The 13,086-nt window shown below is 44.4% G+C and overlaps 2 protein-coding genes across 4 annotated transcripts in view; one reads left to right on the forward strand and one right to left on the reverse strand.

Annotated features, from left to right (window-relative positions):
• Positions 1 to 2,492, reverse strand: part of LOC110307434 (protein FAM228B) — a 31,422-nt gene extending 28,930 nt beyond the window's left edge. Inside the window, exons 1-2 of one of the 3 annotated variants that reach the window (XM_021179673.2) lie at positions 2,126 to 2,218; positions 1,624 to 1,755 (exon numbers count right to left, since the gene is read on the reverse strand). In XM_021179673.2, the coding sequence (XP_021035332.1) occupies positions 1,624 to 1,731 (108 nt within the window). In that variant the 5' untranslated portion in view covers positions 1,732 to 1,755; positions 2,126 to 2,218. Of the gene's footprint in view, positions 1 to 1,623; positions 1,756 to 2,125 lie in introns of all 3 variants that reach the window. The other 2 variants (XM_021179675.2, XM_021179674.1) reach the window with 2 other exon arrangements.
• Pfn4 (profilin family member 4) lies at positions 2,432 to 12,190 on the forward strand. The gene is made up of 5 exons (XM_029484891.1): positions 2,432 to 3,102; positions 3,201 to 3,484; positions 7,720 to 7,857; positions 8,751 to 8,856; positions 11,553 to 12,190. The coding sequence occupies exons 2-5, from the start codon at positions 3,368 to 3,370 to the stop codon at positions 11,579 to 11,581; spliced, it is 390 nt and encodes a 129-aa protein (XP_029340751.1). The 5' UTR covers positions 2,432 to 3,102; positions 3,201 to 3,367; the 3' UTR covers positions 11,582 to 12,190.
• Positions 12,191 to 13,086: the final 896 nt, after the last annotated feature.

The raw sequence follows: 13,086 nt of genomic DNA on the forward strand, positions 1-13,086 counted from the left end.
CACTGTACCAGGACTTCATCATAAACAGCATTGTGGAACCCACACACTGTACCAGGACTTCATCACTAACAGCATTGTGGAACCCACGCACTGTACCAGGACTTCATCACAAACAGCATGAAGTGGGGACCAGAGAGGCAGCTCAGTGGTTAAGAGTGCTTCCTGCTCTTCCAGGTGCGAGTTCAGTTTGCAGTACACTCATCAGGCAGCTTAAAACCATTCCAGCTCCACAGAGCCCAACACCTCCTTCTGACCTTCACAAACACCTGTACACATATAATGTATAATTTAAAAGACCATGAAGTAACAAATGGTACAACATGGATGAACCTTGAAAGCATTATTCCACATGAAAGAAGCCAGTCACAAAGGATCACATATTACATAGGACTCATTTGTATAAATGTCCAGAATATGCAAATCTACAGAGTTAGAAAGTAGATTACTTTTTTTTAAATTTTTTTAGATTTATTTATTACATGAAAGTAGATTACTGTTACCAATAACTAGAGGGCAAAGAAAGAAGACTGCCAATGAATATAGTTGGTTTTTAGGAATGATGAAAAAAAATTAAGAGAGTGGTAGAAGTTATATATCCTTGTGAATAGACTAAAAAGGAAACTGAGCCAGGCAGTGGTGGCTCACGCCTTTAATCCCAGCACTCAGGAGGCAGAGGCAGGTGGATTTCTGAGTTCAAGGCCAGCCTGGTCTACAGAGTGAGTTCCAGGACAGCCAGGGCTACACAGAGAAACCCTGTCTCAAAGGAAAAAAAAAAAAAAAAAAAAAGCATACATAGGAGCCAGGCACTCTAGAGGCAGAGGCAGGCAGATCTCTGATTTTTCAGACCAGCCTGGTCTACAGAGCCAGTTCCAGGACAGCCAGGGTTATACAGCAAAACCCTGTCTCAAACAAACAAACAAACAAACAAGAAACAAAACAAAACAAAAAAGAATACATAAGTTTTCACTGCATAAAAATTTTTTAAAATAAGCCAAACCATAATGACAGAATGGTTACAGGAAATGAGGGAAGTGTGAGGGGGACTCCAAAAGAACTCGATGAGAAAACTGGGAACAGTCAATGTATTTGTTATCTTGATGTGTAAAAATGGCTTCAGGAACATACACACGTTAAAATTTATCCTTATGCATTTCAAGTGTATTTATTTCATACCAACTATATCTTAATAAAACTCTTTAGGAAGAAAAATACAACATATCGAGGTTTAAGTAGGTTTTTGTTTGTTTGGTTGGTTGGTTGGTTGGTTTTTCGAGACAGGGTTTCTCTGTGTAACCCTGGCTGTCCTGGAACTCACTTTGTAGACCAGGCTGGCCTCGAACTTAGAAATCTGCCTGCCTCTGCCTCCCGAGTGCTGGGATTAAAGGCGTGCGCCACCACGCCCAGCTTTAAGTAGGTTTTTATCAGCTTTGTTATATTGTTAAAACTTATAATCAATGGTATATGATTCTACTTTAAGCTCTTAAAGAGCAAAGTAAGTAAGTAACAAAGTAGAGTTAATGGGGATAGATAGGTTCTATCCAATAGAGTAAAAGAGAAATTAAAATAAAACTTATGCACAAGGCACCTCTCTAAGCAAGGACCTCAACAGTCATACAACTGTACCTCCATAAAAGAAAGCGACTGTGGTTCCAACCATTCTTTGGAGCTCTTGAGCTTGGGGAGTGTGCCCGTCACCATATCATCTTGGCTCCTATTTTTCATTGTGGTCATCAAGTAACACAGTCCCTAGAAAAGCTAAAATAGCATTTATTTTGTAATTAAAATTCTCCGCGGTTTAATAATCAACACTCATGACCTTGGGCACTTAGGAAACGAGTCTTGGAAAACTGCCCGTCCATGTGTCCCTTCCAGTTGGCTTGAAACAGGGCTCTCTTGAAACCCTCCTGGCTAGGAATTTAGTTCCCAGCAGTTTTCTAGGTTTGATATGACATGAATGTTGATGAGTTGTCCCTTTCAAGCTACTGACAAATGAACTCGGAGAAAGAAGGGAATTTGGGACCTTCAAGTTCCGAGAGATCCAAAGCCCTCCCCGGGGCCTGCATGTGGGGGAGAAGAACTTGTGGGTCTGCGTCCATGATGTATCTAGGGTACCAGGCCCGCTCACCAGGGAGTACCGGGCCCCGGATTCGCGATTCGCCGGCTCCGACACAGACCGCGTGCGCGGGCCGTCCTGCCGTGCAGGCTTCCACAGGCCCTTCAGCCCCCTCTGGCGGTGGCGGTGGGCAGGCCCTTCGGCTCTCCGCACCACAGTGAGCCCGCGGCCTCAGCCCGAGACCTTGGATTCGGAACGCGCGGGCGTTCCGACCTCTGTCTCCCGGGACGCGGCGCCACCCCTATGCGCCCCTCGGCCAGCGGGGAAGACGAGAACGCGCGCGCACCTCGCCGAGCACACGGAGGAGGGCAGCCCTCTGGCCTGGGCGCGAGGCGAGTCGAAAAGGAGGCGGGGGACTGTCTCGCGCTAACAAGCAGCTATCGCAGCCAATCAGCTTTTCAGATCCGTGCTACGCCCGCCCCTAGCGGAGCCTGGTCTCCTCTTGTAGCCCCTACTCTGTGTTTAGTTCCTGGACTCCAGGACTCAGGATTCAGTTAGGCTACCGGCCTCCCATCAATTAGTTCTCCGAAGGCAGCGGCGGGAGAGAGTCGTTCGCCTTACTAGGTACCTGCGGCGAAAGAGTGTTTGTGGCGGTTGACCCTATGAGGGCCGTCCAAGATGGCAGCACATGAGCAGGAAATGTAGCTCTAAAGAGCCTCCAAGGTGGTCTTAGAGATCAGGTTCCTGTCTTGTCTACAGCGTTGATGCTGGCCAAGGAGGAGGAATGAAAGGAGTATCTTTTTTAAATCGGTGGTGCACCTTGAGTGGTTTTGAGATTTTGTGGATAACTGGTTGCTTTTTTTTGTTTTTACTTTATTTTACTTTTATTTATTTATTTGTTCATTTTTGCGGAGCTGAGAATTGAATGAAGGACTTATTCGCAGATCATTTTTTTTCTAAGACAAGGTCTCTTTGGCCTTGAACTTGTGACCTTCCTGCCGTTAGAGTACCCAAAATAATAGACAAGGACCTTTGTTTTTAAATCTCAGGTAAATCATTAAATAGATAAAAATATTGAGGCACTGATTTTTTTTTTCCAAATTCATCTTCATAAGCCACTCTGTGAATTCTGATTTTTCTATAATAGTTTTTCTTTCCCTCTGAGTACTGGTGAACACTGGATGATGGACCACTATTTTCACTCGTCCACCGTTTTAAAGGACACACACTGATAATAAACTGGAGCGTCAGAAGCACTTGTATTCTCCCTCTTGGACTCTTCAACTGCAGTTTCTGGTTCAGAGCTGAGGAAGCATGAGTCACTTGCAGAACTTACTGTTAGATACCCTACTGGGGACGAAACACGTGGACAGCGCAGCCCTCATCAAACTCCAGGAAAAGACCCTGTGTGTGACATCACCAGGATTTAGTGTAAGAGGGTGAAAGCTTCTTAAAAATATTTTTTAGGTTAGCATATAGAGTGTTGGATTTTATATGTCATCTTCATGTATGTGTTGTAAGCTATGTAACATCCGAACATGTTTCAACAATGTTAGAATTTATTGAGTAATGATAAATTCACAAAGTACAATAGTTTCTGTGGCAACAATTTCAGACATATGCCTGCTTTCTTTGGTAACCTCACTGGTAAGCACAGATTCTTATTCTGCTATCTTAATTACTAATATCAACTCATGGATCACACAAACACATACACAGTGTTACAGATTGGCAATAAAGTGTTGAGGCCACAGCAGAGATCAAGAATTTTCAGAAGTCCTGAAAAGCAGGGCAGTTGGTAGAAATATCACTAGATATTTGATATTTGTTGATAAATTAACAGTACCAGAGCTTCTGGAAAGAGTCTGGAGAAGCTGTAGTGATGACTTAAGGCTCCTTCAGATCTCAAGTTTGAAACTGAAGCCGCAGAGTTGAAACCAACTCCAGGAATAAAGGAACCAAGATGGGTCCAGACAGATTGGTAGACTGATAGATGGGGCAAGTCCAGGTCAGTAGGAACCAATACCATCTCAGTGCTAGGTGTTTGCTTCTTTAGGGAGCCAGGTAAGGAAGATACACCCATTCTTTGCTCTGTTGTATATGGTAGTTTCTTGGGCCTGTTTTTTCTGATACGATTTTAATATGTCCATATGCCTCTGCTATTTCAGCATTCTCTCTACTCCCAGAAATAAGTCATTTTTTCAGTCTGGGTTGAGTGGGTGGTTCTCGATAGACCTACTGTTCCTGTGTCCATCCAGGTGTGAAGTCATCCTCCATCTTCAAAATGGAGTCTCTCAGGGCAAGACACACTGAAAAACCACTGTTTTACAAAATATAGAGTAACTTAGAGCAAAGCACAGCCTGATCCTATATGACACTATACCTTGATTTGATTCATCCCCAAGGGCCTTCTATCCACCCTCTCCAGCTCCGGCTGGTTCTCTTCCTCCCTTAATTCTTCTGTTTTCTTATCATGTGTATTCCATTATCCTGTTTCCCACATTCCTTAAGAGATCCTCCTCCTCTCTTATAAGTTTGTCACACACACACACATACATAACTGTAAAGCTGTGTTTGATGTGTATGGGTGTGTTTTGTCTGCATGTATGTTCATGCACCATGTGTATGCCTACAGAGGGTGAGAGGGCTTCAGGTCTCCAGAACTGGACGGTTGGCACCTACAATGTGGATGGGCGTTGGGAACTGAGCCTGGGTTCTCTGCGAGAGCAGCAAGTGGTCTTACATGCTGAGTCATCTCCCCAGCCTCATCCACATCATTTTCAATCTAGGTTTCATTTATAACATAAAATGTGTAGGGGCGGCTCTGTGGTAATTGTCCATCTGAGTCTGGTTTGTTAATCCTTAACACAATGATTTTTTTTCTACAAATGTCATGATTTTCTTTTTTTTCTTTTTTCCCCTGAGACAGGGTATCATTATGTAGGCCAGACTGGCCTCAAACTCACGGAGATCTGCCTGCCTCTCCTTCCCAAGTGCTAGGATTAAAGGCATGTGCCACTGTTTCCAGCCATTTCAATTTCTCTATGGCTAGATAAAATTGTACTGTGTATGTGTAGTAAATGTCTTTATCCATAGTGACAGGCATGGTGGGTTCCATTTCCTGGCAACTGTGAAAAACCACAACAACAAACCCCTACACGTGCCCATCTCTGCTGACAGGTTGATCTCGTTGATTCAAAGTCCTTCAGTGATATGTACGGAAGAGTGCTACCTACCGCTAGGTCATGTGGTAGTTCTGGGTGCAGCTTTGGGAACGTCTATGCTGATTTCCACGGTGGCTGCACAAGTTTACACCCACAGCGTCAGTGGATTGAGTTCCTTCTCTCTTTCCTCATGTCCTTGCCAGCTCTTGTTGTCATTTGTGTTCTTCTTTATTTTCTATTTTTAAAGAAGGTTCATGTAGCTGAGGCTAGCCTGCAACTTACTAGGTATCCAAAGATAACCTTGAACCTCCTGCCTCTACCTCCCAAGTGCTAGGACTGTGTCCATGGAGCACCAAGCCTGGTTTCTGCAGTGCTGAGGACTAACCCCAGAGCGTCAGCGTGCTAAGCAAATACTCTACCTACTGAGCTACATCCCTGCCCCCATTTGTTTTCGTTCTCTTGATACTTATTCTGACTGGTATATGACAGATTCTCAAAGCAGGGTTTTTTTGGTCATTTTTACTTTTCATATCAATGTTTTCAGTGTGTGTGTGTGTGTGTGTGTGTGTGTGTGTGTCACATGCATGCCTGGTGCCTTCAGAATTCAGAAGACTTGTATCCCCTAGAACTGTAAGCCACCATAGAGGTGCTGGGAACTAAATCTAGACCCTCCCTGTGAGCAACAAGTATTCTTAACCACCGAGCCATCTCTCCAGAACTATTATTTTCATTTATGTTCATGTGTGTATATATGTACATCTGAGTACAGTACTCTTGGAGGCTAGAAAAGGGCTTCCAGTCCTCTGGAGCTGGAGTTGTAGGCAGTTATGCACCACCTGACATGGACAGTGTGCACTGAACTCCTGTCCTTTGGAAGAGTGCAAGTGCTCTTAAGTCCTGAGCCATCTTTCCAGCCCCTCAGAGCACTTCTCATTTTGGATTAGGGTTTTTGGGGGGGGCGAGGAGGAGGCAATATTGAGAGATGGTTTCTCTGTGTATTCCTAGCTGTCCTGGAACTCACTTTATAGACCAGGCTGGCCTCGAACTCACAAAGATCTGCCTGCCTCTGCCTCCTAAATGCTGAAATTGAAGACATATGGCACCACTGCCAGGCTCAAAGCAGTTTTTAACTTGCATTTCTCTAATAGCTAAATCTTTTTTTTTTTTCAAGTATTTAGTCCTTTTGTATCTCTTTCAAGAATCACTTATTCGGTTGATTGGTTGGTTGATTTGGGGTTTTCGTGTTCTGAGTCTTGAAGTTCTTTATAAACCTTTGGTGTGTCAATACCTGTCCTGTATGTGGTTGGTGGTTATTCTGTGTTTCATATTCCACCACTTTGCTCAGTGATTGTTCCCTCTGCTGTACATAACTTCAGTTTTGTGCAACCCCACTTGTCGGTTCTTGTTTTCTGTGCTACTGGAATCCTTTTCTGACAGTCTCTTCCTGAAGTTGTGACTTTTAAGTGAAAAGGACTGTTCTGATAGAAGCCAGTGGCAGTATCTTAGGATTCTGGACCACACAGCTGTAATCATCAGTGATTCTGTAGTTGTCATGGAAGAGCAGCCATAGAGAATGCACAAAAGGATAGGTTGGCTATTTGTTGATGCAATCTTATGCAAGTTTGTGTGATGATTGCATGTCACAAAGTGAAAACCAGGCCAGGCGTGGCAGCAAACACCTTTAATCCCAGCCCTCAGGAGGCAGAGGCAGGTGGATCTCCTGTGAGTTCAAGGTCAGCCTGTGGGAAAGTAACTTATTCCCCTGTTTTAATTGATGTCTGGGAAGCTTACTGCCTCAGTCGGCTCACCTAGGCCTAGTCCTGGAAGTTTCTAGCTTCTGCATAATCTAATCTAGGCCTAGAATGTTTTCAGCCTCTGAGACTTCCTGCTGAATAGGTCCCTTTTGTTCTTTCTTAGCTTTCACTGGCTGAACTCAGATGTTCTGGTTCAAACTCCTCTCCAAGCTGACTGATTCAATCTGCTTTTCCCTCAGCCTCTGAATTGCTCTGCCAGCCAGGTGAATTAAAGGTCTGTGCTAAAAGCTAAGCCACACCACAACTAGCAACAGGTTCAAATACCATGTACCAAGCCTGGTCTACAGAGTGAGTTCCAGGACAGCCAGGGCTACACAGAGAAACCCTGTCTCAAAAACAAAACAATAGGGCTGGTGAGATGGCTCAGTAGGTAAGAGCACCTGACTGCTCTTCCAAAGGTCTGGAGTTCAAATCCCAGCAACCACATGGTGGCTCACAACCATTCGTAACGAGATCTGACTCCCTCTTCTGGAGTGTCTGAAGACAGCTACAGTGTACTTACATATAATCAATAAATAAATCTTTAAAAAAAAAAAAAGAAAAAGAAATAATCTTAAAAAAAAACAACAACAAAACAAACACCAAACAAACAAAGTGAACCCAGTCCCAGTCCTCGGTGTGTGTGTGTGGGGGGGGGGTGATGTCCAGCGCCTTGTTCTTCTGACCTGGCCTATTTTAACCTCTGCAGGTAATGCCAAGTGATGTTCGAACACTTCTGAATGGATTTGCCAAAAACCCATTATTAACCCGAAGGGAAGGGTTGTATTTCAAGGAAAAGGATTACAAATGTGTCCGGGCCGATGACCATTCTCTCTATGCTAAGAATGTAAGTATCGAAGGTTTGAAGACAGATGGGCTAAAAAAAAAACCTAATAATTTTACTTAATATTTTTCACCCCCTCCTGATGCTCTCTGTAAAATGGAATAAGATCAGTACAGCCTTGAGTCATTCAGATAGCAGCCTAATGCCAGGAAGGCATATCTGAAAATACTCACAGACGGGCTGGGGATAGACCTCAGGGCTAGAGGACTTGCCTACCATGTGCAGAGCTCTGGGCCTGATGTCCTGCACTGAAATTCAGTAAAGACAAAGCATTCCCAGGCACACCTGCTGGATGTTGTCAATATTTATTCTGGAATCTGTCGACTGCTTCTCCATGGTCCACAGGCCACTTAGCATGGGTCCCGAAAGCCTGACTAGGTGAGGGAAGGAAGACAGACAGACAGATGCAGAGATACACACCATAAAGCCAGGGCCATGTGGGAGTGTTTAGACACACAACAAAGGTTTGTGCCCCTGTTAGGCCCAAGAATGTTATGTCAGACACAGAGGTGGGCAAAGGATGGTTGTCAGGGGACTAAGTCAGCCCAGAATGTGTAGTTACTGGGCTCTGGACTGCAACACTCCAACCTCCGCATGGACAGGAGTTCTAATCTGTCAGTGTACGACACAGTTTCTTTCCAGGAACTTTCCTTCACGATATGCATAATATCAATACAAAAACATGAAACCTTTTTAGAAAACAGTACTAAAATGCTAAAAAAAAAAAAGGAATGAGAGATTAAAACAAAAATACATGAATATGAAGAAGTCAAGAAGTAGGGTTTTTGTTTTTGTTTTTTTTTGTTGTTGTTGTTTTGTTTTTAAGTGACTGGCGGTAACTGCTGGTCCTGTGGTTAAGACCACAGGCAGAGTGCTCTGTTTTCTCCTTTATCTAGGAGAACACTGGTGTGGTGGTGGTGAAGACCAACATGTATCTTGTGGTGGCAACTTACACTGCAGGCATGTATCCTAGCGTCTGCGTGGAAGCCACAGAGAAGCTGGGTAAGTTTGCCTCCCATTAAGGTTTGAGACCCTACTCAGACTAGCCTGAGGAGAAGGGAAGAATTTCCTGAGGGATCCAAAGGTGGTGCATAACCACAGAAAGTACTGACCACGGGGGGCCATGGGAAATGCAGGTGCCGCGGATGGGAGCACTACTGGGACTCCGTCTTGTCTCTGCCTCAGTAAGCCAGCTTTGATCTAGCCCTTTGCAGTGCGGCTGCTTCATTCCATGGCATCGTGGTATCATGATGAAGTCTCCCTTATTTCCTCTGAGGAGCCTGACTGTGTCATCTAGTTTACTCCCCTCCTCCCCCACATCAGTAAGCTGTTGGGAGAGATGGCAGGGGAGCAGAGAGGAAGCAGGTTAAAAGTGCTAGGGACCCACTCTGTAGGAAGAGGACCCTGCCAGCAGAGAAGCAGCAGTCTTGTTGGGGTCCCTTCCCTGGGTTAAATTTGTGTAAATTAAATGGTAACAGTCATTTGAAGTAGGAGGGTCTTCTAGCAAGAAAAGTAGCTATCCACTCATTCATTCATTCACTTATTCTTGTAGAAAATAACTATTGTGTCCAATCATGTGCCCTGCACCATCTCAGACCAAAGTTGGGTAAAACATACCCTCTGCCTCCTGTGCCCCTTAGATGTCATCATACCTGCCAGATATACATCCCTATTCTGTCCATGCTCCTAACATCTGGTTAGCACTTCACAGAACATCAAGTCAGATCTGGCCTTCCACTGCGCTGTAATTTTACTCACACTGCCATTGTTATTCCCATTAGAGCTCTTTGTTAATCTGGATTATGAACCCAGGGGGCAATATGCCTTCTTAATCATCCTCCCATCTGATGCCTAACTCAGTACCTGATTTTGAGTAGGAAATTAATACATGTTTGATAAACAGAGAAGTGGATGACTTCTACCTAAAATATCTAGAGAGCTAACCTCACCTGAATATGTGGGAAGTTAAGTACCTGAAATGGAGGCCTGGTTTCAGCAGAGTAGGAGCAGAAACCAGAACAGAGATGTATAATTTGAGCTAATGTATCTCATTGAAGCATCCATGAAATGAAAGAAGGAAGGCAGGCCATCAGACTGCCAATAAGCCTATGAGCTCAGACTCCAGGCTAATTCCATAATGAAGACCAGAAAGGTCACTGACTTTGTTATAATGAAGATTCTGTGACCTTTTTTCTCCTTTTAAATCCATGGCTACAAAAGACTCCAAAGAATAATACAACTCGCACTGCCTGTTAGAGCCCACTGTTGTGGGAAAGTACCAGGTATGTTAGAAGTTAGAAGTACTGTGATTGCTGGGCAGTGGTGGCTCATGCCGTAATCCCAGTACTTGGGAGGCAGAGGCAGGCGGATTTCTGAGTTCGAGGCCAGCCTGGTCTACAGAGTGAGTTCCAGGACATCCAGGGCTATGCAGAGAAACCCTGTCTCGGAAAAAAGAAGAAGGAGGAGGAGGGGGGTGGAGGAAGAGGAGGAAGAAGAAGTAGTAGTAGTGCTGGGATCCTGAGGGGAGGGCCGGCTGCACGCCAGCTGCTCATTTTCACTAAACTGTGCTTCCCTCATCCCTTTCCCCTCCCACCCTCTCTCTCTCTCTCTTCCCCCCTCCCTCCCTCCCTCCCTCTTTTTCTGGGATAGGGTTTCACTATGTAACCCAGTCTGGGCTCAAGCCTGCCATCCTCCTGCCTTAGCCCACTAACTATTTTGTTTCTATCAAAAATTATGTGATTATTATAGAATATTCGAGAAATAAACTTATGGTGGTTAATTTCATTTGTATTCTCTGGGCGCACTGGCATACACCCATACGCCCAGCACTCAGAAAGAGAGGTGGGCAAATCTCAGTGAGTTCAAGGCCAGACTGGTCTACATAGCTAGTTTCAAGCCAGCCAGAGTTACATGGTGAGGCCCTATCTCAAAATTGTTTTTATTATGGAAGATTCTAACAGCATGACTTAATGACAGCTTTAAGAGGTGAATAGGCAAATAATACTATACTACTTTATACAAGTCAGCCAGGCTTATTTCTTAAACAACTTTGGTGGCTCAAATGTATTGGTAAATGTTAACCGCTAATTCTAGGACCTCAGTTTTTAAAAATTGGTATGAAATTATTAAAGAACTATAATTTTTCCTTAAAGTTCCTATGACTCAATTTCTAGGCCAGTAAATGTCCTAGATCCTTGATGGGAAAGTTGCTGAGATCTTAACCAAATTCACATGTAAGAAATTAGGCTCTGGTTTGGACATCTACACAGGAAGAATTTTTGATGAATGAAACACAGCTTTCAAACGTTTCTTATTTAATTTTTAATGAAGTGCTATTGACCGGTTTTAAATGTAGGTATAACCTAGTCATAAAGACCAGGCAACAGGTTCTACTGTTCCTTCAGCCCTTCCCCATCCAGCTCCCTATGATAGCTATGTGCACTCTGATTCTCGGCATAGAGAACCAATCATTCTCTAGAGCTGATGAAATATCCCAGTAACTCTCAAATAGAGCTGAGTGCTTATATCTCTCTCTTAGTAGACACAGGCCTGTGTTTTAACTCTCCCTTGTAATGCCACTACAGAGCATGGCGCCAGCACGTCGTAGTCACCTAACCCTGTGCATTGGGAATGAACAAACTGTACTGCAATGGTAGTTCACGACTCCTAAATCATTAACATGCTGTGTTTTCTTTCAGGAGAGTATCTAAGGAAAAGGGGAAACTAAGACCGCAGATAACTAGTGAAGACTACTTGGTTGTTTTAGAAGAAAAGTATAGATCCTTAAGAAAAAATATTCTGTGGTTGAAAACACTGCATGGAAGATTAAAACAAAGACTGAGCTAAGGGAACAAGTTTTCTTATTTCGGAAGTGCATCCTCTCTGACTGGAAGGACCTGACCAGCTTGTCCCTTTTCTTTAAGCATTGGTCACAGACATGACACCTGAGTGCATTTATGGTTTTTCACAGGGCAAGTCTACTGGGAGTCTTATCTCTGAGTCCCCACACATCTTGCCAGATATGCCAAGAATATAGGCCCTAGCCACTCATATGTGTGAACCCCATGCACATTGAAGTCAGAGGGCAGCCATGGGAGTCACCTCTCCTCTGGGTGATGGGAGTGGAATGCAGGCCATAAGGCTTGGTGGCAAGTAAACCCATGAGTCATCTCACTGCTTCCGGGAACCACTCTGTAGCTAGGGCCATACCAGTCTCATGCCTCCTTAAAGGCCTAACGTAAGTAACACTTGGAGGGAAAACTTGCTAAGTGCTTTCTGTCAAAGATGTAGAGTTCCTGATTCAGTGCCCCTTTATTAAAATATAGGCCACAGTGCATGTGTGACAGCCTTCTCATTCTCAGCAGACATGTGGGACCTGTGGGGAAGCAAGGCAATGGAAAGACTACCCAAAAAATGAGCCACTAATCAGTACTAAGATGGACACTCACTGTCTTATCTTCAGGCATCTGATATTGTTCATCATTATAAAGACCTTCCCAAAACTATAGAGACTTCTGACTTCACCTCCCTCACTGCTTCTGAGTCTATGTCTTAATAAGGCAGAATGGCTACTGAGAAACCTTTCTGAGATAGGGGGTTCTGTTGACTACCTGCCACATGATGATCAGAACAATAAGAGAAAAAGAGCCTGTCTTCATAATTTAGGGTTCTGCCGTAGACACTGAAAAGGAAGCATCTCTCTTTCCCTGTCAGCAGCCCCAGGCGGGCTGGTCAGTGCACCCTTCCTCAGTGACCCTTCCTCAGTGACCCTTCCTCAGTGACCCTTCCTCAGAGCACCCTTCCTCAGAGCACCCTTCCTCAGAGCACCCTTCCTCAGAGCACCCTTCCTCAGAGCACCCTTCCTCAGTGACCCTTCCTCAGGGCACCCTTTAAAGCACCTTCAGGCATTGCTTTTAGGGAGGCAATGTTCTGGTTCTTTGTCCAAGAGAGAGCCTAGGAAATAAAATTTTAACTCTGCTTTGGCCAGATTAGATTGCCATGATCCATAAGGATAATGACCATTTAAGTGACAACATTGTTCTTCAGGTCCCTCTACAGTGTACTTTAAATGGGCCAAACAGGACATCTGATGGGTCTCTAGGCACACAGACTAGTTGGGACTGGGTTAAAGGGCAAATCATTATGATGTGTGCCCCAGTTACATAGTGAGTCTACACAGAGGCTCTGGCACCCAGAGAGGTGACCTTAGACTTCAGGGCCTGGGGAAGTGGT

Source organism: Mus caroli, chromosome 12 (assembly GCF_900094665.2).
Source record: "Mus caroli chromosome 12, CAROLI_EIJ_v1.1, whole genome shotgun sequence".
Taxonomy (NCBI): Eukaryota; Metazoa; Chordata; class Mammalia; order Rodentia; family Muridae; genus Mus; species Mus caroli.